The sequence below is a fragment of the Aspergillus ibericus genome, assembly GCF_003184845.1.
Source record: "Aspergillus ibericus CBS 121593 unplaced genomic scaffold BO80scaffold_9, whole genome shotgun sequence".
Taxonomy (NCBI): Eukaryota; Fungi; Ascomycota; class Eurotiomycetes; order Eurotiales; family Aspergillaceae; genus Aspergillus; species Aspergillus ibericus.
In genome coordinates, this window is record NW_020292107.1 from 180996 (window position 1) to 207610 (window position 26615).

At 56.1% G+C, this 26615-nt stretch overlaps 10 protein-coding genes across 10 annotated transcripts; 7 read left to right on the top strand and 3 right to left on the bottom strand.

Moving 5' to 3' along the window:
- Positions 1 to 52: 52 nt before the first annotated feature.
- Positions 53 to 1554, bottom strand: BO80DRAFT_350002 (serine/threonine-protein kinase ppk23; the record flags this gene model as incomplete). Its single annotated transcript, XM_025715525.1, has 3 exons — positions 53 to 499; positions 556 to 970; positions 1022 to 1554. 3 exons carry the CDS (start codon positions 1552 to 1554, stop codon positions 53 to 55), a joined length of 1395 nt encoding a protein of 464 aa, XP_025577776.1.
- A 364-nt stretch (positions 1555 to 1918) lies between these two features.
- BO80DRAFT_422914 (copper chaperone CCS1) lies at positions 1919 to 2905 on the top strand. Its single transcript, XM_025718925.1, has 3 exons — positions 1919 to 1994; positions 2038 to 2175; positions 2228 to 2905. The coding sequence occupies exons 1-3, from the start codon at positions 1940 to 1942 to the stop codon at positions 2743 to 2745; spliced, it is 711 nt and encodes a 236-aa protein (XP_025577777.1). The 5' UTR covers positions 1919 to 1939; the 3' UTR covers positions 2746 to 2905.
- Positions 2906 to 4165: 1260 nt separating this feature from the next.
- Positions 4166 to 6333, top strand: BO80DRAFT_488384 (putative PB1 domain protein; the record flags this gene model as incomplete). Its single annotated transcript, XM_025723571.1, has 5 exons — positions 4166 to 4614; positions 4665 to 4814; positions 4859 to 5194; positions 5239 to 6258; positions 6304 to 6333. Exons 1-5 carry the CDS (start codon positions 4600 to 4602, stop codon positions 6331 to 6333), a joined length of 1551 nt encoding a protein of 516 aa, XP_025577778.1. The 5' UTR covers positions 4166 to 4599.
- BO80DRAFT_401476 (putative SNARE protein (Ufe1)) lies at positions 6304 to 7968 on the top strand. Its single transcript, XM_025717564.1, has 3 exons — positions 6304 to 6745; positions 6844 to 7571; positions 7660 to 7968. Exons 1-3 carry the CDS (start codon positions 6623 to 6625, stop codon positions 7898 to 7900), a joined length of 1092 nt encoding a protein of 363 aa, XP_025577779.1. The 5' UTR covers positions 6304 to 6622; the 3' UTR covers positions 7901 to 7968.
- BO80DRAFT_422917 (aspartate aminotransferase) lies at positions 7541 to 10020 on the bottom strand. Its single transcript, XM_025718926.1, has 4 exons — positions 9302 to 10020; positions 9107 to 9238; positions 8176 to 9024; positions 7541 to 8116 (listed from the first exon to the last, which is right to left on the bottom strand). The coding sequence occupies exons 1-4, from the start codon at positions 9599 to 9601 to the stop codon at positions 8021 to 8023; spliced, it is 1377 nt and encodes a 458-aa protein (XP_025577780.1). The 5' UTR covers positions 9602 to 10020; the 3' UTR covers positions 7541 to 8020.
- Positions 10021 to 10696: 676 nt separating this feature from the next.
- Positions 10697 to 12842, bottom strand: BO80DRAFT_283965 (RING-H2 finger protein). Its single transcript, XM_025714944.1, has 4 exons — positions 12339 to 12842; positions 11887 to 12289; positions 11293 to 11839; positions 10697 to 11222 (listed from the first exon to the last, which is right to left on the bottom strand). Exons 1-4 carry the CDS (start codon positions 12639 to 12641, stop codon positions 10847 to 10849), a joined length of 1629 nt encoding a protein of 542 aa, XP_025577781.1. The 5' UTR covers positions 12642 to 12842; the 3' UTR covers positions 10697 to 10846.
- A 2219-nt stretch (positions 12843 to 15061) lies between these two features.
- On the top strand, positions 15062 to 16365 carry BO80DRAFT_422919 (uncharacterized protein). The gene has a single exon (XM_025718927.1). It carries the CDS (start codon positions 15553 to 15555, stop codon positions 15967 to 15969), a length of 417 nt encoding a protein of 138 aa, XP_025577782.1. The 5' UTR covers positions 15062 to 15552; the 3' UTR covers positions 15970 to 16365.
- A 1854-nt stretch (positions 16366 to 18219) lies between these two features.
- Positions 18220 to 20392, top strand: BO80DRAFT_349470 (uncharacterized protein; the record flags this gene model as incomplete). The annotated part of the gene is made up of 3 exons (XM_025715504.1): positions 18220 to 18314; positions 18508 to 18817; positions 18869 to 20392. 3 exons carry the CDS (start codon positions 18220 to 18222, stop codon positions 20390 to 20392), a joined length of 1929 nt encoding a protein of 642 aa, XP_025577783.1.
- A 299-nt stretch (positions 20393 to 20691) lies between these two features.
- On the top strand, positions 20692 to 22394 carry BO80DRAFT_488402 (phytanoyl-CoA dioxygenase family protein). Its single transcript, XM_025723572.1, has one exon. The coding sequence runs from the start codon at positions 20990 to 20992 to the stop codon at positions 22205 to 22207; it is 1218 nt and encodes a 405-aa protein (XP_025577784.1). The 5' UTR covers positions 20692 to 20989; the 3' UTR covers positions 22208 to 22394.
- A 733-nt stretch (positions 22395 to 23127) lies between these two features.
- On the top strand, positions 23128 to 25174 carry BO80DRAFT_376463 (GMC family oxidoreductase; the record flags this gene model as incomplete). Its single annotated transcript, XM_025716660.1, has 1 exon — positions 23128 to 25174. The coding sequence occupies one exon, from the start codon at positions 23128 to 23130 to the stop codon at positions 25057 to 25059; it is 1932 nt and encodes a 643-aa protein (XP_025577785.1). The 3' UTR covers positions 25060 to 25174.
- Positions 25175 to 26615: the final 1441 nt, after the last annotated feature.

Sequence of the window (26615 nt, forward strand, 5' to 3'; positions counted from 1 at the left end):
CCTGAATCAACGAGGGTTTCTATATGCACATTATATGGTAACACGGTCAACATTAGCCAAGACGTAAGGTAAATCCGGCGCCCTGTTCCCCGGTATCACCGCTGCTCTGGCCACCGAACACACTCGCAAAGTCCAGCTTGGGAGCCTCCTGTCCTCGCTTCGGCGCCTCAGGAGTCTCCCGGCGTCTCCGCTTCTCCATGCCCGCCTTGGATGGAAACGTCGGGAACATTTCCTTGGGCTTGGGACGAGGATCCTCCCGGAAGTAACGATGAGCGAGACACTCTTTCGTCGACAATCGCGTACTCGGATTCAGGGCCAGCAGCGATGACAACAGGTGCAGACCCGCATTCGTCAGGAAAGGGAACTTGGCCCTCGAAAGTAGAGGGGGGGTTCCCGTTGGTGCCGAGGACGTAGGCGGCAAACGCAGCGACTTGGCATTCGGCAGCGATCTGAACTCGGGCCAGGTCTGCTGCGTGGGGGGGCCCGTCAAAGCGAATATCTGGATTGATCAGTAACTTTAATAGTTTAGAGTACGAAGTAAAGGATGTCACATACCTTGGACACCTGATCCACCTCGTTCTTCCCCTGTAGTAAGGGCTCCTTGGTCAACAATTCTCCAAATATACATCCTATACTCCACATATCAATCTCGGTGCTGTATTTTTCTGCCCCTAGTAACAACTCCGGTGATCGGTACCAGAGCGTCACGACCAGCTGCGTCAACTTCGGTGGCGGGTCGCCGTAGTACCGGGCCATGCCGAAGTCGGCGATCTTGACTTCGCCGCGGTTGTTAAGGAGGAGGTTGGAGGTTTTGAGGTCGCGATGCATGATCCATTGGTCGTGGAGGAAGTCGAGACCGGAGAGGACTTGGAGAAGAATGGTTTTGATTTCGGAAGGGAGGAAGGGCTCGCTCATGTCGTCGAGGAGGGTCTTAAGGTCGTGTTCGAGAAAGTCCATTACTAGGTAGACTCTGGTGTTGTTAGTGGGGTGTAGAGGTGGGATAGGGTAGGAGGGGACGTACTCATCCATTTTCGTACCCATTACTACCTCTCGGAGGTAGACTATATTCTGATGTCGGGCTTCGAGGAGAGTTTGGATCTCGCGGAGACCGGTGACGGGGAATCCGTCGGGGGAGTTGTCCATCTTGAGTTTCTTGAGTGCGACCACTTCGCCGGTGTTTATGTCTTTGGCGCGGCTGACATAGCCGTAGGAGCCTTCTTCGATGTGGTTGAGGCGCTCGAAGTTGGCGATGTTGCGACAGGGTCCCCATTCTTGGGCTGGGAAGGATAGGATGTTGGGTTCATTGTTGGCGGTGGGTATTGGTTGGTCTTCGTTGTGGTCGTTGGAGAGTCGGCGACGCTTCTTAGGCGGGGCAGTTGTGTCTGGGTCTTGTGGTTGGGAGTCAGAAGCTGAAGCTTGAGCTTGTTGCTCGTCGAGCTGGCGCTGTTTCTCGGCTTTGGCGCGTCGCTGTTCTTCCTTCTCCCGCTTGCGCTGGGCGAGAATGGCTTCCGTTTCGGGGTCGTCGTCCGTGGCCCATCGGGATTTGGAGGACATGCTATGCGATTGATGAGGGGAGGCGGTGGGATTCGAGTCCGGCAAATGGCAATGGCTGATCGGGAGATGAATGCAAAGAGGTAGAGCTGGACGCGGAAGGGAGTCGGCGGTGATGATTGATTGGTCGGATGACGCTATCGGCACGGACAGAGTGACTAAGCCCGATCGGGTTGATTTCAAAGCGTCCCCGCTCGTCCCGCATGCAATCGAGGGGTCTTCAAAAGGCATCTTTCTATTCTTTGGTAACTTGGAACTCACATTGGAGATTGCAGTTGTAGATCTATACCGGCACGATGATTGAACCATTCCAGGTGGGTTAATCTCGGGTCGACGGTGCAACCCCGTGAGAAAGCTACTAACGGTTCAGACTACTTTCGCGGTCCCTATGACCTGCGAGGGCTGCGTCCAGGATATCTCCTCTCAACTGAAGAAGCTGGAGGGTATGCACTCCACCTCTGTGCCGTCATCGTACTGACCGGTCAGGCATCGACAAGGTCGAGGCAAACCTGAAGGACCAATTAGTGTTCATTGAAGGCACCGCGCCACCCAGCTCCATCGTCTCCGCTATCCAAGCTACGGGTCGGGATGCCATTCTACGAGGAAGCGGGACATCCAACAACAGTACGTCTACCACCTGCCTATACAGGCAGTGTCCCGAGCTGATGGATGACAGGTTCCGCGGTGTGCATCCTGGAAACCCACTCGAACACCGTCTCCAACAAGATCCGTGGTCTAGCGCGCATGGTCCAGGTGTCCCCCAACTTGACGCTGGTTGACCTGACGATCAACGGCCTGGCGCCCGGAAAGTATCATGCGACGGTGCGCGAAGCGGGTGATATCTCGCAAGGAGCGGCATCCACGGGAGGCATCTGGGAGGCCTTAAAAACCAAGGTGCTGGGCTCGGAGCCAACCAAGGAGCCCCGCGGCATTTTTGGGTCGGTTGAGGTGGACGACAAGGGCCGGGGCAATGTATTTTTGGATCGTCCGGTAGCGGTGTGGGAGATGATTGGACGCAGTATGGTGGTGTCAGCGAGCAGGGAGGGTCCTTTTCGACGAGAGGACCCTGACACTCTAGTTGGAGTGATTGCTCGTAGCGCGGGGGTGTGGGATAACGACAAGATGGTGTGCTCCTGCTCCGGGAAGAATGTGTGGCAGGAGCGGCAGGAGCAGGTGGCCCAGGGGATGGTGTGAAGATGTGGTTGGAGGACTAGACTGGCGTGTCTATGTATAGCAATGGTTTAGAGTGTGCATAGGAGAGGATACCCACGATCGATCGATCAGCCTTGCGATAAGCAATACGAGCAGCATGAATGACGCCGGCTCTTCTGCGGAGAATAAATAGAAACCGGGGGGGGGGTTGTAGTCCAGAAATAGAGACCGTCAGGGACATGACCGGTGATGGGTGAGGAACGAATGATAGCAACCCCAGACTCACCTGACCGACGAGCATGCAGGAGCGCTGCACGACAGAGCGACTAGTTGGCGACGGTCCTCGCAGCTAAAGATAGGCCATAACGGTCCGAGGGGTTGGGCGGGGGGGAGACGAGGGGAATTGCACCAACCGCGAGGGATATTCAAGGTTCAGAGGACTAGTCGGAGGTGGTCCCAGCCAGGACATCGGTACCGAAGGGGTTCGGCCTTTTGCGAAGCGCCGTGGCGGGGACGCTCAAAGTTAATCCAAGAGGATTGGGATGTGATGCACTGATGATTAGGGGGTTGTGTGATTGTGATCATTTTCGTGCTGGTATTGGCTTGCAAGGTCCTTTTTTCTTGAGCGGTACATACTTCTTACTATGCCCATTGTACACGGTAGGAAGTAAGTACTAAGTGGCAAGTTGGAGTAACCCCCGCCCCGCATGGCTCGGAACGGGCCTTGACCCATTCATCTCCTTCCCAAGATTCCACCACCTCCATTCTTCTTCACCTCCGTGGCTGGCACCGATTTTAATTTCGCCGTACGACCCGACTGTCAAACCAGGGACGTCAGGTAAGGTACGGCGCCACCGCAGGCCGTCAACTGGAAAAGAACTGGCGCGCAGGGCCAATCACAGGCTGTCGGATGGATCGACCCTGCACTGTGATAAAGTGCTCCCCCCTGCAGCGGCCAATCAGGGCGGCGCAGGCCCTGTGGTCATCCTGGGTGACGACCGGGATGCTGGCCACTCACCGGCCAGGAGACCACGGTGATGTTGCGTTTCCCCTCCGGCGTTACGATGAAGGATTGATGCCTCACCACCCATCGTTCCATGTGCGGTTGGGAGTTGGCACCCAAGAACGGACTGCTCCGTCCTCACCGCAGTTATTTTTATGTATCCCCCGGCCATGCCATATGCCAGGCCCATGCCCTTAGTACCAACACCCACGGCATCTCTCCGTCCCCTCGCCGTGCTTCTTTGACTTCTCCCCCTCCTTGGGCACTTCCTCACATCGGCTGCTAGCTCCCTGTCGCTGCATCTCTCTGCACGCTAATCCCAGTTCTTCCCTGTTTCTGCCTTTTGTGCATTTTCATGTGGATTTGGCTTCTTCCATCTTGATCCGTACCTCTTCTGCTGGAGACAGTTGTTCACCTCAATGCTGCATTCTTCGCATCGATATCAGTAACAAACATCCGTTTGGCTCCCCTCAATTCGCAATCTAACCACATTGGCCCCTCGCACCCCTCATCACCGTGATCACACCCAGCCAACGCCTCCTTGCGTCTTGGCTGGTGTTTGGTGCCTCTTAGCGGCTGGGTCGCTGGATCCGTGATCTAATTATATATCCGATCTCTCTCTCGACTAGACTCCGGGTAGTGCGCATGGTCTATCACTTCGATAGCGATTATCTCTCACTTCGCGGGCACACCGACTGCCAAGTGCCGACCCAAACCGGCTCACCCACGAGTGGACCTTTGCGGAATCGTGTCACATCCCTGCGCAGCGTGGCCAGGACCCAGCCATTGCGTCTTGGCGATTGCCAGTCGCGTACATATACGCTTGGTGGGTGTCCGCAGCGTCTCGCCGTCTGCATAGGGAACTAGGCTAGGCACTACGTGGCCGCACCGACATGTCATTGAAGCAGGTACTTATAGGCTGTCTCCGGTTAGGTCTGGGCTGTGCTAATGGTCTTAGGAAATCGAGACATGGGTACAGGCCCTCGAGCATTATGACAATCAGGAGTATGATGAAGCCCTTCGGGTCTTTGGTACGATTGCCGAGACATCCAAGATACTCTTCAACTGTGGGGTGATCTATGCGACGTTAGGGGAACATGAGAAAGCGGTATGATCCTCCATCGGGTTGTCGTACTCGACTAACAGCAGCAGGTCGAGTGCTACCAGCGGGCGATTGGCTTGGACCAATACCTTGCCATTGCATACTTCCAGGAGGGGGTCTCCAACTTCCTCTTGGGAGACTTTGAAGAGGCGTTGGCCAATTTCAATGACACGCTGCTCTATCTCCGGGGTAATACGTCCATTGACTATGAGCAGCTGGGGTTGAGATTCCGACTGTACTCGTGTGAAGTGTTGTTCAACCGTGGTTTGTGCTATATCTATCTCCAGCAAATGGGGCCAGGCATGCAGGATCTTGACTATGCGTCGAAAGAAAAGGTCACACCGGACCACGATGTCATCGACGAAGCCCTTCGAGAGCAGGCATCGGTAGGTCTTTCCCCAGATGAGATAGTGCTGGACTGACTGAACAGGGTTACACGGTCTTTTCCATCCCCGTGGGGGTGATCTATCGACCCAACGAGGCCAAAGTCAAGAACCTGAAGACCAAAGACTACCTGGGAAAGGCCCGGCTGATTGCTGCGTCCGAGCGGACCAGCATGCCGTTCGGGCCGAGCGACGACCTTAAGCGGACGCTGTCGATGCTGGACCACCGCAAGCCCGAGCATCTGCCGTTTGCCACGTCGCACCTGGTGCACAAGAACCTGCAGAGTCGGAGCCGTCAGCATTCGGAGCCGCCTCTGAACCGTAATCTCTTCCCTCCTACTCCCCCGCCGGACGCAGACAAGGCAAGTACCAACAGCTCCACAGGTAGTGTCACGATGAACAGTCGACCGGGGTCCATCCGGGCGGCGCGGCCGCCGCGGCTCGAACTGGCCGGTGCGGGCCAAAGCACAGATACCCTAGTCGACAAGCCGCGGATCGGCACGACGCGCACGGCGTCCGAGTCTCGAGCCATGCGACCGGGTCCCCGAGGGCCAGACGCACCGGGCCATCGACGGGGGGTGAGTGATACGGGGTTTGCCCCGGCCGGGCCCTCGGAGGAGGTCTACTCGGGCACGCGATCGATGCCGGCGGGGGCCAATTGGCGACGTCAGCAGGAACGGTACATCGACGAGCAAGAGGAGTACGCCAGCGATGCGGATGAGGATAATGGGCCGGATGGTGAGTTTGAGCTCGTAGGAACGCGGCAGCAGGGGTCCCCGAAGCGCAGTTCGCGACGGGGGACGTCACGACGGGTGGAAGTGCGCAAGTTCCGGGTGAAGGCGCACTCACACGAGGATACACGGTATATCATGATGGAGCCGACGATCGCGTTTGGGGAGTTTGAGACTCGAATTCGGGAGAAGTTTGGGTTCCGGACGCTGTTGAAGATCCGGATGCAGGATGATGGAGATATGATTACAATGGTAGACCAGGAGGATTTAGATTTGTTGATGGGAGGGTCACGAGAGGTGGCGCGCCGCGAGGGGAGTGAGATGGGGAAGATGGAGGTGAGTTTGATTCTTGTTTACGCCTGACCATACTAACGATTGTAGATATGGGTTGAGGAGCGAGGAGTGATTTAGCATGCATTGTTTAGCGTGGATACCCTGGATATGAGTTATGAACATATAGCATGTGATTATGTAACTATGCATCCAACGTAGTTAGTCTCCGCAGGACGGAGTACATGCCAACTCGACGTCAACCGCAGTCAGTTGCCGGTTCTCCGTACAAATAGCTCGACAATTGGTCTCAATCTACACCAGCTCAGGCGGTAGAACCTGAAACATCCACCGGAACTTTGTCAGAACCAATACATAAGACAAACTGTGTCAACATCAACAACACAGCACCACCACAGCACTCAACACCATGACCGACCTCACCCCCACGTTAACAGACCTGCTCCAGCAGAGCACCAGCACCCCAAAGCTCTCAACAGGATACATGACGACCGAAATCGCAGACGAATTCCTCAAAGAAGCCTACAGAATTGTACTCCCCCCAAACCCTCCCCCCAGATACCCACCCCACCCCTACCCCCCCAACTCACCTCCCTACTAACCAACGATAATAATACAAAAAAAAAACAGAACACCCACATAACCTCACTCCTCCAATACCTCCAAACCATCCGCCCCTCCTACCTCTCCCTCACCAAATCCAAACCCACCACCAAACCCCAACAGCAAAGTATCCAAGCCCAAGAAACCCTAACCGACTCCGCCCGCGACGAAATCACCGCCTCGACATCAACTCTCCTCTCCAACCTGAGTACCTCCATCTCGACCCTCTCGTCCGCGGAATCACTCCGCCAGGAGACTGTAACCCGGACGCTGGATCAGAGGTTCAAGAGGGGTTTACTAGCCAAGTGGGCCGGGGGGGCTGCGCTCACTTATGATGATGATGATGATGGGGAGGGGGGGAGAAGTGAGGAGGAAGTGCGCGAGCGGGAAAAAGAACGGAATATGAAGTGTGTGAGGGAAAGTGTGTTGTGGTATTTGGGGAGGAAGTTGAGGGAGGTGGTGGATGTGCAGAGGGATTTGGTGGAGAGGAGGGTCGAGAGGGTGAGGGAGAAGGAGAGGAGTGTGTTGTATAATTTACACGCTTCGGGGGCTGCTTCGGTGAAGGGGATGGGGGTGGGGATGGGGTGGGAGATGGGAGGTGTGGATGGAATGGATGGGATAGGGACGGCTGCGAAGATGGATGAGGAGGAGGTTCGTGCGATTGAGAGCCAACTCACTCCGCAGCAGTTGCAGCTCTTTGAGGAGGAGAATGAGAGTATGGTAAGGTATTTTGAGGATGTGGTAGGGAAGGTTCAGTATGTCCATCCAACCTTTTTCCCTCTCCCCTATTCATATCTTTGTGTTGCTTGGTATTGGTATGAGGCTAATATGTGGGTGATGTAGGAATGCGGAAAAATCCCTCCTCGAAATCTCCTCCCTCCAACAAACCCTCGTATCGCATCTCGCGACGCAAGAAGAATACATTGGACAATTGGTCACAGATGCCAGTAACACGCGGGGAAACATCGGGGAGGGCAATAAAGAGTTGAAACGCGCGACGGAGAGACGGAGTGCCGCGCAGGCGGTGTTCTGGGGCACCGTGGGATTGTGTACGTGGTTGGTGGTGTGGGATCTTGCTTTTTAATTTATCTTCATTGTTTATCTTGTGTTGATTTTATATGCGAAGGTTGTTTCCTTTGGGTTCAAGTCCAGTCTTTCTACTGGAGTATATAGCATGATACCAGTACACATTGCGTTGCATCGTCTATGAAGTCTCCCGCACGACACTATCCACTGCCTCGGCAAAGTAATCCAGGTTATGCGAGTTGAGCCCGGCCATTGAGATCCGGCCATTCTTAGTCTATCGTCCGTTAGCATACCCCGTCACCAACCACAATACGAAAGGAAGAAGCAACTCACCATATAAACATGCCACTTCTCCCTCAAAACCTTCACCTGAGGCTCCGTCAAGCCCGTAAAACTAAACATACCAATCTGCTCGGTAATATGTTCCCACTTCCCGGGCGTCCCCCTCTTCTCCAAGCGATCCCTCAACCCCTTCCTCATCTCCACAATCCGTCCACTCATAGTCTTCAAATCCTCCTCCCACTCAGCAAACAACCCCTCATCATTCAACACCCGACTGGCAATCCGGGCGCCATACGCTGGGGGATTCGAGATCTCACTTCTCTGCAGAATGGCCAATTGGGACGCCACATTCGCATTCGACGCAGTTGCTTCCGCACCGGGGGCCGACACGAAATGGAACGCGCCCGTGCGCTGACCGTACAGACCGAAGTTCTTGGCGAAGGATTGCGCAATGCAGAGTTCGAAGCCCTGCTCGATGAAGTACCGTACGGCCCAGGCGTCACGGGCGAGGTCGCCGGAGGCGAAGCCTTGGTAGGCGCAGTCGAAGAAGGGGAAGAGGGAGCGGGCGCGCATGATGGAGGCGACTTCTTTCCATTGGTCTTGGGTGAGGTCGACGCCGGTGGGGTTGTGGGCGCAGACGTGGAGGAGGATGATGGAGCCGGTGGGGGCGGAGGAGAGGGCGGAGGTCAGGCCGGGGAAATCGAGACCTTTGGTGCTGGGGTTGAAGTAGGGGTAGGTGGTTATGGGGAGGTTGACGTTGGTGAAAATTTGGTGGTGGTTGGCCCAGGTGGGGTTGGAGAGGTAGGTGGTGGGTTTGGGGGATGCGGGGTGGAATTTGGAGAGGAAGAGAGCGCCCAGGTGGACGGCGCCGGTGCCGGAGATGGTTTGGAAGGTGCAGACCTGTTGTTCGTTGTTAGATTTCAAGCAGAAAGATGAAGGGGAGGGGAATGAGGAATGGGCATGAGGGATGGAATGGGCTTACGCGGTTCTCGCGAATGGCGGAGCTGTCCGCCCCGATCATCAGTTTCTGCGCGGCGCTGGTGTAGTCGGCCAGACCTTTGATGGGGAGGTATTCATGGTTCAAGGCGGGGTCGTTGCGAACAAGCTCGTCGGCCTGATGTTATGCCGTGTTAGATGCGATGGAGCTGCGTGAATGTGGGGGGAGGGGGTGGGGGACCTTCTTGACAACGGGCAGAATCCACGGTTTGGCGTTGTCATCGCGGTACGCTCCAATGACCAGATCAACCTTCTTGTCGGACGGATCCTGACGATAGGCCGTGGCCAGACCGAAGAGGGGATCCTCTGGCGCGGCGGGCACAATGGCCGTGGAAAAGACGGACGGGCTGGCGGATCCCATGATGTGCGCGGACAAGGAAGCAAGACGGGAGGTGGCAGAGGATGCAAGAGAAGCAGAGATGGAGGAAGCAGCAGAAGCAGCAGACGACGAGGTAGAAGTAGGTGGAGAAAGGGGCGACATGATGGAGGTCACACCACCTCAGACTGCTGCTTGCGTTCACCGGAGGGGCTCAAGACCGAAACAGATAAATCCCGGATGGGCTGAGCGACTGGCGCCAGAACAAGTGCTGATTGCTGATTGCTGATTGCTGATGGATAGCTTCGGAGCACGGAGTACGGAGTACATGATACAGCAGCGGCGTCTGCGATCTATTTAATGGTCGTGGTGCTGCTCGGCGCATCCACTGCGAGCCGAGGAAGTGCTGGCCCGATGACCAGCCAGATGACGACATTCACATGAAGACTACGCAGTTCCTTCATTCTGCTCTCCATGCTGGGTTGAGGCTGTTTCAAGTCGACACTCCCCACAATCCCATCTAAGAGACTCATCCGGTCTGAATGCTGCTTCTAGCTTGACATCGTATGATAGGTGGGCAACCCAGCAGCTCCGAGCATGGACGGGCCAAGGCCCAGTCGGAGATGCAGAGACGGGACATATATCCCTCATTGGCAATGCAGATCGCCCGACTACATCCAGCGTAGTCCGGTATAACAGGCTTGTCTTATGAATTGCTGGTACATCATTAGTTCCTTTCCATGAGGCCTGGCCCGCCGCCAATCACGCGCCTCGGTTACTCATCGCCGATGCCAGCCGACCGCATGGACTGGAGCAATTGATTGGAGTCTTTCGTACGATGGATTGTCTAGATCCCTGATGAAGTGCTGCTTCCTGCATCTGGCACTGCTAGATAGATTGAGCGATCAGAGAAGCCGACACCCACAACATCCAAGTCCAAAGTGCAAGGCCACCTGGTCGATCTACCCCACGGGGTCCTCGGAATCTCGTGCGAAGCTCGCCGGAACCCGGAATCCGTTAGTCTTGCTGCTGCGAGTCATTCCGAGGTGGAGCCCGGCACGAGCTCGAGCAGTTTCAGTTTCAGGATCAGGATCAGATGCTTACGGTTGACACTTGCCGTGTCGATGCTCACCTTTTGAATATGCGAGATATGCTGGTCAGGGTCATTTCATGCACTAACATCCTATATACAATGTGCATTTTCGCATCAACGCCAAGCGCCCGATCAATCCCATCGTCAAATCTCATGTAAATCATAATCCCAAACAAGCAGGAGAGGAATGTCCACTCGGCCGGCGGCCAGCCCGGCCATGCATATATCGTCATATATACCCATCATCAATATAGCACATCATCCACGCCGTATGCACGTAGATTGAAAGAATATAGACAAGAACCAAAGGCAAATCCTCATGCCGGCGGGGCCTCGGACGACGACGCCTCGGTCTCGTCGCCGTGGGCCCGCGTGCGCACCCGGAACCGCTCGCGCAGTCGCGTCGTCAGTCGACTGCGGCGGCGGAGTCGCTCGTCCGACTCGTCGGTCGGTTCCTCCCGGTTGGCCTCCTCCCGGACGCTCCGCAGCGCCGCCAGTCGCTCCTCGACGCTGGCATCGCGCATGCGCCGCGCATTCAGCGTGCCGTGGAGGTAGTTGCTGAGGCGCCGGTGACGAGGATGACCACTCTCCGCACCTGGCTCTGCCGGGCCCTCTGGCGACGTCTCGGGGTGACCGTCGCCCAGGTCGTGCTCGTCTTCGCCTTCTCGCTGTGGGGGATTGAGGTCGATCCGGCTGCGTCGGTTAGTATGAACACGGAACAGGGAACAGGGAACAAGCAACACAGCAGGATCAGGGGACATACCAGAGAGGACAGGTGCCTGACACATTCACCAACCAGGGATCGATACACTCCGGATGGAATTGATGGTTGCACGGCAGCACGCGGAGATCCTGACCCTTGACGAAGTCGTCCGTGCAGATGGGACACGAGAAGTTGGGGTGGTCCGTCGTCGTCTCGGCCTCAGGGGCATCGGATCGTTTCTCCGCCATCGATTCCGTCGTGGGTTGGGATTCGGGTGGTGGCTGAGGGGAGGTGACAAACGCCTCCGCCGCCGTGGCGTCTCGGTTCTCTGTCACCTCGGTGGGCGGCGCCTCCACCCCCGCCCCCATCTCCACATCCCCCTTGGCGCCCTCCGGCTTGCCCTCGTGCGTGTCCCCGAATTTGACGATCGGGATCGTATCTAACATGGCGCGCGCTATCCCTCGCGCTCGACTTTGTCGCGGTCGTCCCGCCGTATACCGCGGCCCATATCGCTCCGGATGGCGGTGGGCGCGCACCGCACCGGTGATGATGATGGCGAGGAATAGCGCCGTGATAATCCCCGTGATACTGTACAGGATGATCATCGCTGGGGCGAGTTAGTCAATTCCCAGGGGCCCCCGGAAAAGAACATACCGGTATTCGGGCTATCGCCCGACCCGGACGACGTGTCCGAGGTCGACCCGGTGGGTCCGATGTACGACATGTTGGTGCCGATGGTAGTCGATCCGTTGCCTGGCGCACTGAGTTGGGTCTGGACTCGGCGATCCAGAGTCGGATTCAGCAGGGTGAAGACGTTGATGTAGCGATTGGCCGACGGTTCATCCGTGGTATAGTTGCAGAGCAGCGACGTCCCACTGTACAAGATCACGGCCACTGCCTGCTGCTGCGCGGTGAGAACGTTGCCCACAGTCGAACTCGCATCTAAATTCCCGGGATACGCAGATGGATCGCAGCTGATCACGGCGATCTCTTTACTGTTCAGTGACAGCGAGTTGGTGGCGTCCACATCCACCAGACTACCGGTCACCAGGTATGCCTATATCGATCAGCTTTCGGCAGACGGAGGCGCGAACCGGCTGACTAACCGCAAGTTCCGCCTGATTGAGATCGACCAAGTCCTGGGTCAAAGGAGCAAGTCGGACAGTTGCGGGCAATTGCACCTGGGTGCTGTTGAGCTGGAACCGGAGACCCCCAGTCCACGACAGATCCGCCGAGTTATTAGACGGCCGCACGGTCCAGCCGGCCGTGGTTACTGCAGAGGCGAGGGGCGAGAGGGCGAGCAGGAGGAAGACGGAGAGAAAGCGGAGGGTACAGGTGGCAGAGAGGAAGGAGAATAAGAAGAAGAAGAAGGAAGAGGAAGAGGGATGATGGGAACGGGGAGGACCCATCGGCGAATCGCCCAGTTGATGATGCTGGACGCCGGATGGACTTCCCCACAGTGACGAGGCCTACGGAGACGGCGGAGGGTATGGGGACGGACGAAGATCATGAGCCACGGACGAGGGATCGGCCTAGGATCAGGAAACCAGCCGGTTCAGACGCCCAGAGGCAGCGAACAGGCACCCAGCTGCCAGTCAGCGTGGGAGAGTGATATCACTTCCGGTGCAGGACCGGGCGATCCCCGGCGACTACCACAGGACTGGAGCGACCGTGGATAACAAAGGCTGTCTCGTCACAGGCACGGCGGACGGCGATTGGAAGTCCGGGAAGGTGTGGAAGCCGGGACAATGGGTGATGGAAGAAGATGAGGCGGGAATGGGGTGGGTGGGAAGGTGGATCGGATCGGATGCTCACTTCCTCAGCAACAACCTGGCTGCAATGGGAATAGCAGCGGCTGGCACTGGCTGGCAATTGGGGGCTGGAGGGCGGATGGCTGGCAGTCGATGCTGCCGGGCGATCCGGCAAGGAAAGCGACGGATGAGATAACAATAATGCCACTGCCAACTGTCACGGAGGTCGGGCGGGTTACTATTCTTATTACACAAGGTGTTGGTATCGTTGGTGGTGAGAAATCCGTCCAGCAATGCCTCAATCAACCAAGGAGGGAGGAAGCAGGCGAATACGAGACCATCGAGCAGTGAGCCGGACAGCAGCAGGAGCAGCAGCAGCAGCAGCAGCAGCGAAAGTCCCATGGATCGCCCGAGCGATGCCGGTGGGGGGATGGATTATTCATCGCAGCGCCTCGGTCTGATTGCGTGCAGATACGCCGGACCGTGGACGGGGCGACGATGCTTGCGGGTTGAATTCTGAATGATTCAGAGACCGGGAAAAAGTGGGACGGCCAGCAGTGCCCGCCAGGCTGACAGGATCAGATAGCAGGATATCAGCGTGTCCAGATACACGATAAGCCCCCGTGGCATCTTCGATCCATCTGGCGTGTGTGATAAGCTTCATCTGGTCCGATCCTGCTGCTCGGCCTGTCTACATTTTTGGGGTGGATTTGAATCCAATGGCAATGCAAATCAGCCCTGGGCAGCAAGTGACGAGGTGCAACTGGGCCGAGTGCGGGGGATCCTGGGCATCCGCCGATCGTGGGTTGGTCCCAATTTTCGGTTTCTGGCACAGCACAAAAGATGACCGACCGACCGCCAGGCTACTTATCGACAATAACCAACAATCACAGAATCAGGCCTGAATCGCAGTGCCAGAAGAGGCAGCTAGACTCCAGCCGGCATTGCATCATCCATTGAACCTTGTTGGCATCCTGACTGCCCTTTTCCCCATTCTGACTGTCTATCCCACCGCGCTATAAAGACGGGCAGCTGGGAAGGATGCTTCCTGTCTGGCTGCTGAGTCGCCGCATGGGCCTCGCGGGATGCAAATTGATTGCTTTTTCTCTCACATCCCGTATTCTCCAACGTGGTTTCCCCGTCCTCCAGCTGAGCAATACGACAACGACGAGAACCGACGAGAAGAACACAGGGTAAGTCGGTCGAGCTGACTAACCGTGCGCCCGGATTTGTTGCCGTGCGGCCCCAAAGCGGAAGGTCGACGAGTGTTCATTCAGTTTCCATCGCCGGTGATTCTCCGCCTTCATGTGGGGAAAATAGAGCAGGGCGTAGATTGCTCCATCGGACTCCGATGCCGGAGTTTCTGCTTATCATGTCCGTGTCCGACGGTCTGGGATGCAGACGGTCAGTGGAAGATCACAGATCCGGAGCATGCCAGGATGGATGGATGGATGGATGGATACTGGCCATAGCCATGATCTGCATAAAAGGCAACACAAATTTTATTCATCCTCATGCAGGGATTACCTCTTTGAGGGCTAGGGTTAGGGCCCAGCCAGTCACCCGCGCCCGCCCGAATAAGCTATGGATTAGGCCGATCGGGGATCGTCCAACACGCCAGGCGCAACGACAACAACATTCCTCCGACCGGTATATACCACTCGCTCCCTCTGGCGGTAGGGTTTCCCTCTGCAGTACCGGCCATGTTCTAGCCCGTTCATCGCCGTGGGGGTTGCTACTACTGCCGTGTGACAGGTGTCACCTCGACACCAGTCTCCCCAGGCGACTAAGCTTTAGCATCCTGGGGGAATATTGACAATGTGGCTCGCTGGAGGATCGGCGTGGCGACGTAGCTGGATCAAGTGGATTGTTTAGCAGGGTCGATGTGACCTGACCTGTCATTTGCATTCCCCCCTCCCTACGGTCGCGTGTTGATCGTGCCGCTTTAGGTGTAGACGCGCTCATCCTGGCCCATCCAGGCTGAACAAAGCACAATCATAATGCAATTCAGATCTTAAGGGAGCATCCGAAGATCTTCCTCGGGGTTCCTTCGGGCCCCAAGCTACTGACCTCCATTCATCCATCCACGGGAGGACCACCCGCCCTGTCCCCCAGCGACCACCCTGCATGCGAGCGTAACTGACAGGTCTGAGATACTCAGGGGAAGGTTCCAATCAGATGGGGCTAGCTGAAGGTCCGATCGGTCGTGCCGCATCATCCAGAGGCGCTGTACCACCCTACGATCCATCACCGCCACCCTTTGGTTGGGTGGGGGGCGGGTGGTACTGAGGACTTGGGCGATGATATGCGAGGAGGCACCGTAGCACCCTGCACAAAGGTGGCCCTTCCCCCCCAGGCGAAGGGCCAAATTCCACATCCCCCGCCACGAGCCCTCTATATGGCAACGGTATTATTAGGGGCTCGCGGCGAGGATTATTCCCCAGTGCTACTGAAGCGCCTGCCATAACGGCGACTGGGCCGTTCCACCACTCAGCAGGGAGTCCAGGGACCCTCTGGCGACAACCGACCAAGGCCGCCATGCCCCAGGCGACGAAGGCGTTCTGCACCGATGGCCATTGGCGGGTGGATCGGGTCGAGACCTGTCCGTGGGCCCGTGACAGCAACACTTGGTCCGTGTCCTTCCTCCTATCCATCCGACCTCTCCTGCCTGCTTCCTCTCCTCCCTGGACTGTGGACCGACTCATATCCGGTGGATAAGGATGGGCCCTACCGGGATGGGCCAATTTCCGCCGACACCATCACCAGCAAACAGCTCCGTCGGTATCTACGGCACGGGAAACACTATCTGCCTAGGTACATAGGCGCGATCCGAGTTGCTGGGAGGGTGTTCCTGTCGACGGAACGTGCTGCCACCAATCTCCGTTGGGGCTGCGGCATCCGTCATGGAGGGAGGGGCCATGCTGGGCCATGTTGGATGGATGGAGGGGCCACGTACATCAGGTACCGCGAAGTCTGCCCGGCATGACAGGCTCGTATCTCTTGGAGAGCCATGCGGATGGCCTGGGCACAGGCGGTGATTGGCAGGGAAGCTTGGGTGTTGCCTCATCCGACCCTCGGATGGAGGGTGGGATGATGGTTGAGGGACAAAGCGAGGATCTGAGCAAGTAGCAGATCGGCTTTGTTCATTGGGAATTGAAGGATGTCGCCATGGCTGGTGACCGTGTCAGATGGGGGGATTTTCTGGAACGATTGCTGGTATGACGATGGGCGATGGATGGTGGGCCCGGGGTATGTTGGTGGGTGGGAGACGGACTGGTAAGTGAAGAACAGAACACCGAAAGGGAAAATAGGAGACCAACAAGATTGGCGGTGGGCAGGGCGAGAGGGAAAAATAAAATAAAATCAAACCGATGAACAGACAGCGGTTCCATTAATTAATTTTTTTACAATTATTTTTAATATCGGCCTAGGGGAATTAATAGGGTCAATTAACCTGGCAAGGGAGGGGGGGCAATGTTTGCTCATGATCAGTCAACCGATCGGACGGCGAGTCCAAGCTTATGCCTATGGCCTTCAGCGGCCATAAAACCTCCGCTATACCCACCGGAGTCAGTGGTCGATGGTACTTACTTACGTAGGAAAAGGAAGGGCAGCTCCGGGCCTTAGCTGCGGATAATCCTACCCTGGCAGCTCCACCCCCAGTGACTGGGATCTGAGAGAGGGAGGAAGAACAGTGTAAAGGGAAAAGGGAAAAAGGAAAAAGGCCAGTCAGGCCGGACCAAAATTAGCCAGGCCAGGGCGGCGAGGGTCTGGAAGAATTATCCCGCGTCGCATCCCCGCTTCCATTCGAGGCCTCGACCGCTTGGGGCCCGGGGCGACCCGGCCCCTCATTGGTCGGTGCGGGCCAGGGAGGCGCGCCCGCTTCCCTGCTGAGCTGCTGCGCTGCTGAGGGAGGGGGCAATTCTGGGCACTGTTCAGAGTCCCAGTCGGACCAGCCCAGGCCGAGGCTCCCATCGAACTGAAGAGTCGTATGGATCGGGGAACCCGGTCAGATGCTCACTGGTGCTGCTGCTGCTGCTGCTGCTGCTGCTGTTGTTGCGTCGGGGAGGGTTGAATAATACTACTCAGATAGGAGTAGTACTACCACCCTACGACCTCCGACGACATCCTACTACAGGATCGGGCCTGTTATAAGCAGGGAAACTACTCGACCTCTCTCCCGATCGAGCTAGACAGAAGCTTAAAGGGATTGATATTTCCGGTGTCCAGGTATGAATTTCAAATCCTTTGAAATTCTAAATGCGAGGATTTGCTGATAAAATAAAATCAAAATCTCCCCAGCTCGGCCGGCAGCCTGACTTTCCTTCCCATCCTCCGCTGAGTGGGAAAAAGGATAAAATAATAGTAAAAATAAGAATCTGAATTTTTTTTTGCTAAAAAGTATTAATGTTCATGGGAGAATTAAAAAAAAAAGAGACAGGGAAGAGCAGAGAAGTTCCGTTCTGTCTGCACTGACTGGGTGGGTTGTCGTCGTAGTACTTTTTTTGCCCTTTTTCCTCTGGGGATGTTTTTCTCAGTGTCCACCCCCCCCTCTCTTTCTCCTTCTCCAGTCTCCAGTCTGTCTGTCTCTCTCTCGGATTCTCTCACTCTCTCACTCTTTCTTCTCTTGTTCCTTCTCATCCTTTCTTCCCCTTCTTCTCTTCCAACCCCAGACCTATCGTTTCCCCCCTTTTCCCGAGCGGGACCACCCGCCAATTCCAAAGCGATCAAGATGTGCTCCACGAGGCTTTAATCGATCAAACAAACAAACCCACGCCAGGAGACTTGAGGCCCCGACGAGGCGACCAGGAACCAACCCACCGCCCCCCATTCTCCCCCCCCCAGCTGGTCCACCTTCAACAACAACACCTCCTCTTTCATTATTCACCCCCGGCCATAGATCCAATTTCAATCCCCATTCCCATTCCCACTCCCACTCCCAATTCCACTCCCCCATCTTGATCCCCATCTATCCCAAGTTCAACCTTCACCTCCACCTCCACCTCCACCACAGCATTACATCTACAATTCTCTGCCACTCCACCCACACCTGCAACATCCACTTCAACCTTGGTCTTGCCCCCTCGCGCTAGATGGTCGATCCGAAACTGCCATAGCCCTCCCTTCTCTCCCTCGCCGCCGTCCGCCCCTGACATGCCCCCGTCGGCCCAGTCGACGAGACCGCGCTCGCCCTGCCTTGCCGTCCGTTAGCAGCAGCCCCGGCGTGCCCGGCACCATGTCCCCTCAATCCGTCGCCATTCCGGCCGGCCCTTTACTGGCCGAAATCCCCAATTTGTGGAAAAAGCGATTCGACAAGAGACATCTGTCCACGTACGTCTTGACTCCCTTACTTTCTCTCTCGTCCCTTAGAGTTTGCTGTGCGGTGTGTCTATCGCCGTTTGACTTTCCCCTCAACCTTGTCCCTCGGATGATCTACACCGTCTCCATGAGGACATAGTCCGTGCTTTAATACGGTTTCGGAATAGCCAGAGCACGGAGCCGACACGAACTGACCATCCGACAGCAACCCGGTGATCGCCACTCTCGATATCGAATACAATGAGCTGGTGCAGTCATGGAAACGGTTCCAGGATTACCTCCCGCCAGACGATCTCGTCCGCTTCCACGAACGCCTACAGGGTCCCGAGGATGTTTTGGAGGTCGTCAGCAACATCGAGCCGGTTTGGACGTCCACGTCGGAACTGCGAGTGCTGCGGGAATGCTGTGACGAGTTTCGATCCACGTTGAGCTTACATGGGGGGTTACTGACCGCCCTTCCGAAAAACGAATTGTACGGCTCCATCTTTTACAGCGTCCTGCAGTCTTTGCTCAAGGTAAGCGGATCCCTCGTGACTCGCTGTTCAGTGATGACTGACTCGTTCTAGGCATCCGCCGGCTACCCGAGAATCATGGAAGGCTTGGTGAAGGCACTGGTTCAGATCAACCGGTCCATTGGTCCCCCAGCAATGGGTGACACACTACCGCTTTCGAAAGACTCGGTCAACGCCATTGCACGTTTCTATACGCTTCTGTTTTTCTTCCTGGGCGAGCTGATGGACTGGTATGTGCGCAAGTCCATCTGTCGGCTGCTCCAGAGCCCCAAGCACGACCTCTACCGCGATTTTCAAAGCCTCGTGTGCCATATCCGACGCAGCGCAAGAGACATGATGTATAGCCTGACTGATGCCATGGACCTGGACGACAGCTACTGTGATCGGCTGTGTGACTTGAACGGTGATTTCTATCTTCAAAACTACGAGCAGGCCCGATTAAGCCAAGTGGGTCTTCAGAAAATGGACCGTCGGTTAGCGGCCCAGAATGCCCTGACCCGTCAGTTGCTCTGGGAGATCCATCAGGATGCGGCGGAGCGCAAGCGATTGCTCAAGGAACGAGACCTGCTCCTGACGCAGCTGTTGGGCACTGTCAGTCTCCAGCTACAGTCCGTGAGCAAGCAAAACAGCGGGATTGCCTGTTTGACCACCACCGCTTCACAGGACTTAGGTAGGGAAGCCAGGTTCACGTGGCCCGAACTGCTTGAGGAGCTGACCGTGCACGCATTACAAGACACAGACAGGTTCAACCTGATTGGAGAGGGGCACAAGCACAAGTACACCCGCATGGAGCTGCAGTTGGCGTCTCGACATCTCGAAGACTTTTTTGACTCGGCTGACCAAAACCCCGACCTCGACCCCGATGTGCCGGTCATTGCCGAAGAGAATGTCATGACCTCGTTGAACCAATGGGCGACGGATGCACACTCGCAAGTACTCGCCGTGGGGGGTCCCGCATCGACGGTCTACCCCAGCCCGGTGCTTCTTGTCTCGACCTGCTACGCCAACGTTGCACGAAAAGCTCGGCTGCCCATCATCTCTCACTTCTGCAACCGCACCGATGGAGGGACCGAGCTGACATTCGAACAACACCTCATCGCCCTGGCGTACAGTTTGATTCGGCAGTTGATCGAATACCTGCCTCCGGTCGTCGAAAGCCATGCTGGGTGCAACCTGAGCGCGGAGCGATTCAAACCGCTCAACGGCACGCTCACATCATGGAAAGAGGTGCTCTCACTGATTGATATACTGCTTCATTTTGCCCCGCCGCTGTTGGTGTGCGTGATCCACGGGCTGGATATCATCCAGGACGCGTCGACAGATCAGCAGATCCGCTCGTTGGTCCGAATCCTCCTGATGCACACACGCCACCAGACGGTCTTGACGCCGACCGGGGGGCAGAGCCAGAGTGTGCTGCTGAAGATCCTGTTCACCGTGGCGGGACGACCGAGCTCGCTGGTGGAGACCCTGTCGGAGAACGAGCTGATTCTACGGGAGTCAAACGAGACGGAGACGGAGCTGGCGGCGACCGAGCCGGCGCTAAACCCCGACCTGGGGGCCGTGATGATGAATGCATAAGAGCGCGCATTTCGAAGCGAAGCGGTGCAGCATTTTGCTTTTAGTTTGTTTTTCGGGTGAAAATTCGGGTCATGATAGAATTGAGCGCAGGCTGGGATCTTTGAATATAACATGGTTGGCCAGTGACGGCGGGCGAGCCGTGCGGTGTGTTTCGTAACTCTTCTCTTTGTTTTTCTCTGTTGTTGGGGGGTGCATGCTTTCTGGGGTACATCTCGGGACCGTGGAGTAAACGTGGACGGTTGGGGTGGCAGCATCAGTGTACATGTGTAATACTAGCATGACGCGGCGGCGCGGGATGGACAATGCATATACAGGTCCGTGTCGAGCGCTGCATCAGAATGGATACCCTCTGGCTTGTGTGACGCTGTATTCTGTCTTCTTCTTGGCCCTCGGGATTCATTTCCCGAGGTGGAGTTCCCAGCATCTTTTCCCCGGATTTGACTGCTCCACCTCCCTCCATCTCTCGATCTGGGTGGTGCTGCTAACCCGAAATCCGCACGAGCAGACGGGATTACACCTCCGGGCAAAGCATTTCTACAGACTTGTTCCCAGTCAATTCCTCACCGACAGCACATCACATCATATACTACCGCGACCATGGGCTCCCACGCATTCCAGTCAGTCGTACAGAACCGGCTTTTTCACCTCGACTCCATCAATGTCGAGGACTTCAAGCACGTCTGCTCGCAGACCACCGATCCCGCCAGCTACCCGCTGGCTGCCACCGTGGAGAAGAACATTCCCATCTACGATGCCACCCGCTTCGACCCCCTGAACGCGGCGACCACCCCGGCCCTCCAATCCGAATGGCACCACATTCTGGAATCCGGGCCGGGCATCTTCGTGTTGAAAGGCATGTACCACCCGTCTCGATACGGCGATACGCTGGCCGCCACCAACACCGCCTTTCAACACATCATCGACAAAGAACGGCAATCCCCCCTCGGTCCCAAAGGCGACCACTTCGCAGCGAGCGGCAAAAACGACCGCATCTGGAACTCGTTCAGCAAACACGCGTTCGTCGACCCCTCCTCCTTCATCCACTACTACAGCAACCCATGGCTCCGCACCGTCAGCGAAAGCTGGCTGGGCCCGGCCTACCGCGTCACCGCCCAAGTCAACATCGTCAAGCCGGGCGGCGCCGCCCAGGAGAGCCACCGCGACTACCACCTGGGTTTCCAGGAGCTGGACCGCTGCGCGGCCTTCCCGCGGAGCGTCCAGCTAGCCAGTCAGTATCTGACGCTGCAGGGGGCGGTGGCGCACAGTGACATGCCGGTGGAGAGTGGACCGACGCGGTTCCTCCCGTTCAGCCAGACATATGCGCCGGGGTATCTGGCGTGGCGGCGGGAGGAGTTCCGGGCGTTTTTCAAGGAACGGTATGTGGCGCTGCCGTTGACGTTGGGGGATGGGGTGTTTTTTAATCCGGCGGTGTTTCATGCGGCGGGGGCGAATGGGATGGAGGAGCGGACGGGGTTTCAGCGGAAGGCGAATCTGTTGCAGATTGGGTGTGCATTGGGGAAGACGATGGAGCATGTTGATGCCGTGCCGGTGGTGGAGAAGTGCTGGGAGGAGGTGCGTGAGATTTATCGGAGGGATGGGCTGAGTGCGGAGGTGGAGGCGTGGGTGGGCGCCGTGGCGGATGGATATCCCTTTCCTTCGAATTTGGATCGGAGACCCCCGGCCCCGAGTGGGATGGCGCCGGAGAGTGAGCAGGAGATGGTGCTTCGGGGGTTACGGGAGGGTTGGGGGAGAGAGAGGATTGGGGAGGAGTTGCGGGGGTTGCAGCGGGAGAGCAGAGGACATCAGGAGGTGTAACCATCCTAACAGGATACAGTAGCTGATCATGGTATTTATTCTCGAGCTATAGCTTACTATGTCAGGTTCAATACGATGGCCAACTAAGTCTTATCTGAGCAAGCCCAGTGGTGTTCACCCATGGCATCCCTACAATGCCTGTCATGGCACTCCGATAACCCTGAGCATGACCGGTAACAGTTTTCTGTCACACCAGTCTATTATAACCTAATAGTGTGAAGCAAATTGATCACTGCTCATCCCTGCCGCACCCCCGTCATCATTCTATATTGTAGGGTTAACCCACCCGGCCGAGGTCATCATCTTTACGTTGAGTGATCTTGACATGTATCAACCACACCTCTGCAAACCACAAAGTATGGGACACAGCGACCCCTGTCTCCTCGAAATTGAGATTGCCCGACCCCGCCCTCTGAGATCCACGCTGGCCAGTCGTGGGAGGGATCGTCAGGGCCAGCCCCGAGACTAGTAAATCTCCTAGGGCTTCCTAGTCATCTTAGCGGGAGGAAGCTCCACTCCGCTGCTTTTCATGCTCCTTTCGACTCGCCACTCTGGACTTGGCCATTATAATGTCTATCCTGGGCTAGTCTGAGGAACTAGCTGAGGATACGAGATACTGCTCGATCTTCATCAGAGAGACTCCTCACAGCTGAGTTGTCACTTGTTGACTGTGAACTCAGGACAATGGCCCATGATGATCGTGGTTCATATCAGCGTCAAAAGATTCTGTAGCTGACAGTGTCTTTACTCCATACTGGCTTGTCTGCAGACCAGGTCCAAGTGTGGCATTCGGAAATGGATTCCACCCTCGCGACCCACCGCCGATCTAAGCAAGGAACTGAACCTAATCTGCCTCGGCTTCCGCTGGCGTATAAAGCCACGGGGCTACCCAGGATGGTCTCCCCCGTGCTATCGCCATCATGCTGTTCGCCCGGCTCCTCCTCTTGGCCACGGGGGCCCTCAGTGCCGCCGTCAACCTCACCGGGTATGAGTACATCGTCGTTGGCTCGGGGGCTGGCGGCGGGCCTCTAGCAGCCCGACTGGCCCTGGCCGGCCACAAGACGCTTCTGTTGGAGTCAGGAGATGATCAAGGGCTGAACCCGAATTACTCGGTGCCCGCGTATTCGGCTCGCGCCTCGGAAGACGAGCAGATGGCGTGGAACTTTTTCGTGCGTCACTACGCCGATGATGCTCGACAAGCCCTCGACTACAAAACCACGTATACCACCCCCGAGGGGGAGGAATACACCGGGCTGAACCCTCCCCCGGGGTCAACCATGAAGGGAGTTCTGTACCCTCGCACCAACACCTTGGGCGGCTGCACCGCCCATAATGCCCTCATCGCCGTGTATCCGGATCGTTCGGACTTTGAATACATCGCCAACCTCACCGGCGATGATTCCTGGGCCCCGGACAACATGCGCCAGTACTTTGCCAAGCTGGAAAACAACCACTACCTCCTCCCCGGGGCCCCTGGCCATGGCTACGACGGCTGGCTATCCACCGAATATGCCCCCATCAACCTCGTCCTCCAAGATCCCCAATTCCTCTCGCTAGTCCTAGGCGGTGCCTTTGCCCTAGGCAACCACACCAACACCCTCATCAACCTGGCCACACTCCTCGCCGGCGACGCCAACGCCGACAGTGCCACCCGCGACTCGCAGCCGGGCTACTATCAAATCCCCATCTCGACCTCCTCTGCCCGGCGCAACGGGGCGCGCGAATTCGTCCTGGCCGTCCACGCAGCCACCAACCCCGACGGCACGCCCACCTACCCCCTCACCATCCGCACCAACTGCCACGCCACGCGCGTACTCTTCGACAACACCACCTCCCCGCCCCTCGCCACCGGCGTAGCCTTCCTCGACGGCGCCCACCTCTACCACGCCAGCCCCCTCTCCTCCCCTTCCCGCCGCGGCACCCCCGGCACCGCCACCGCCAGCCGCGAAGTCATCCTCTCCGGCGGCGTATACAACTCCCCCCAACTGCTCAAACTCAGCGGCATCGGCCCGGCCGCCGAACTAACCACCCACGACATCCCCGTCCTCATCGACCTCCCCGGCGTCGGCACCAACCTCCAAGACCACTACGAGATCAACGTCCAAGGCCACACGCCATCCAATTTCTCCGTCCTCACCGACTGCACCTTCACCGATACCGCCGACCCATGCCTCACCCGCTGGGAACATCCTTCCCTCCTCACCCACGACCGCGGCGTCTACGCCTCCCCGGGCTTCGCCACCACCATGTTCTATCAAAGCACCGCTAGTGCGGATACTAACTACGATGTGTTTCTCTTCGGCGCGCCGATAAACTTTCGTGGTTACTTTCCGGGATATAGCGTGAATGTCACGGACCGACATGACTGGTTTACGTGGGCCATTCTCAAATCGCATCCCCGGAATCGGGCAGGCACCGTGACGCTCCGCTCGAATGATCCGCTTGATGTCCCGGATATTCTCTTTAATTACTTCGACACGGGATCCGATGGATATGATCAAGACCTGCAGGCGATGTACGAAGCGGTGAACCTCGCACGGGACGCGTTGGCGCGACAGGCCGTGCCGATCGAGGAAGTCCTGCCCGGTGCGGAGGTTACGGACCAAGAGGGCATCATGAAATATGCCCAAGACACGGCGTGGGGGCATCATGCGTCGTGTACGTGTCCGATTGGGGCGGATGATGATCCCATGGCGGTGTTGGATTCGAAGTTTCGGGTGCGTGGGGTGAAGGGGTTACGGGTGGTGGATGCGTCGGTGTATCCCCGGATTCCGGGGACGTTTACGGCGGTGTCGACGTATATGGTTGCGGAGAAGGCGGCGGGGGATATTCTAGATGACATCGATGTATAATAACTAGTCTTGAGCTATCTTGGATTGATTTGATTCTTAGATGTCGATGGATGCTCCGCCGTCATGGACGGAAAAATGACACCATATACACAAACCATTAATATTATCATTTTACCGATTGTTTTTTCCTCTTTCAAGGATCCCCCTCACCAGGCATAGGATCAATACCAGCCCATTTTCTTTGCCCTTGATGACGTTTATTCATCAAGACTGTTATCCCTTTTACTACCACCACAATACAACCCCACAATACAACCCCACATCACATCATCATTGCTATTATTTGCACCAAGTAGAGTATTCTCATCAGCAACTAATCGCTTAGACAGCGAGATCTCTCTTAACAGCAACCCACAGATCCTTATACCAGTAAAGATTCAAGACCTCTCATCTCAAATCATCGCATTCGTCCTCTGTCTTTCCTTCCCTTTTCCTTCATTATTTATCTTCCATCTTCGCTCTTTTGAACTCTGTATGTAAATATTTAGAGGGTAGTTCAGACTCATCGACTCTCTCACTCGTATATTTGGTACCTTCCCCGTATACTTTCATAGTAATATGCAATATGAACGAACCATCGGGCTTGCCAAAGACAGGCCTGTATATTCCCTGCTTCCGAAACACCGTGATAGTCCGCGCCGTGGAGGATCTCTGTGATGGTTGTTGTGATAGGATATCAACAACACGACTGATTCAAGTTTGTGTTGTGCGGTCTGCTGAGTGTACTGTAGATGATATGCCATCTCTCTTTTTGTCTTTTATCTTTTGTCTTTCATCTTTCGTCTTCCGTCTTGAGTGAATGAAGGAATCAATTTCTTCATTGGTTCATCAGGGAAGAAGAAGAAGAGGAAGAGAAGAGGCTGTCCAGCGGGGAGAAAGTATGCCATGTGACTGAACCCCCATGTAAAAAGGATAGAAGCGGAGCGGAGTGGAGCGGGGTAGGAAAGAAAAGGAAAGGACAGGATAAGTGATAGTAACATTCCCCTTTCCTTTGCCTTTGCCTTTCCATCCCTTCTGGCCACAGTATACTTTATTTGTGAGCTGAATCGACGGTTTGTTATATAGAAATCATGAGAATGGCGATGGTGATGATGTTGGTATATAGTATACCATGTTCAGCGACGGTAGTAGAGTTGGTATATATCATGTAAAGTATACATGTGGATGAAGACTATTTGTTGCAAAATACATCATGGTTTCTTCCCGCTGTTGTTTCTCCTTGATTGGATGATGGAGTGCAATGCTTAGGTATCGATAGGGTGGATTTGATGATGGAGTGTAGAACACGGTTGGTGGTTTGTTTCCTCAATTTATGAAACAAGCGTGATCATGTAGCCCTGTTTCACCTTTCATCGTATGCATGCGGATCATGTCAGTCATAGTAGATTGAGAGGCCGAGTAAGATTGTATAAGTAGTCAGCCTCATACACTGCATTTAGCCGGAAGGGTAGGTGGATGTGAGGCCGGGTTAGCGCGATATTCGTCCATTTCAATCAAACAGGGTAAAATTTGATAGAGGTTCAGCTTGACATGCACATATTTGTTCGCTGCTGCTC

Coding starts and splice junctions, on each gene's coding strand:
- BO80DRAFT_283965 (XM_025714944.1), bottom strand. CDS start 12,641: ATGGGTCCTCCCCGTTCCCATCATCCCTCTTCCTCTTCCTTCTTCTTC. Junction 12,290..12,338: donor TCAATCAGGCGGAACTTGCG/GTTAGTCAGCCG, acceptor TGATCGATATAG/GCATACCTGGTGACCGGTAG. Junction 11,223..11,292: donor TCAGGCACCTGTCCTCTCTG/GTATGTCCCCTG, acceptor TAACCGACGCAG/CCGGATCGACCTCAATCCCC.
- BO80DRAFT_422919 (XM_025718927.1), top strand. CDS start 15,553: ATGGCCATTGGCGGGTGGATCGGGTCGAGACCTGTCCGTGGGCCCGTG.
- BO80DRAFT_401476 (XM_025717564.1), top strand. CDS start 6,623: ATGACCGACCTCACCCCCACGTTAACAGACCTGCTCCAGCAGAGCACC. Junction 6,746..6,843: donor TCAAAGAAGCCTACAGAATT/GTACTCCCCCCA, acceptor AAAAAAAAACAG/AACACCCACATAACCTCACT. Junction 7,572..7,659: donor GATGTGGTAGGGAAGGTTCA/GTATGTCCATCC, acceptor TGGGTGATGTAG/GAATGCGGAAAAATCCCTCC.
- BO80DRAFT_422917 (XM_025718926.1), bottom strand. CDS start 9,601: ATGTCGCCCCTTTCTCCACCTACTTCTACCTCGTCGTCTGCTGCTTCT. Junction 9,025..9,106: donor CCGCCATTCGCGAGAACCGC/GTAAGCCCATTC, acceptor AACGAACAACAG/GTCTGCACCTTCCAAACCAT. Junction 8,117..8,175: donor AGAAGTGGCATGTTTATATG/GTGAGTTGCTTC, acceptor AACGGACGATAG/ACTAAGAATGGCCGGATCTC.
- BO80DRAFT_422914 (XM_025718925.1), top strand. CDS start 1,940: ATGACCTGCGAGGGCTGCGTCCAGGATATCTCCTCTCAACTGAAGAAG. Junction 1,995..2,037: donor TCAACTGAAGAAGCTGGAGG/GTATGCACTCCA, acceptor CTGACCGGTCAG/GCATCGACAAGGTCGAGGCA. Junction 2,176..2,227: donor AAGCGGGACATCCAACAACA/GTACGTCTACCA, acceptor GATGGATGACAG/GTTCCGCGGTGTGCATCCTG.
- BO80DRAFT_488402 (XM_025723572.1), top strand. CDS start 20,990: ATGGGCTCCCACGCATTCCAGTCAGTCGTACAGAACCGGCTTTTTCAC.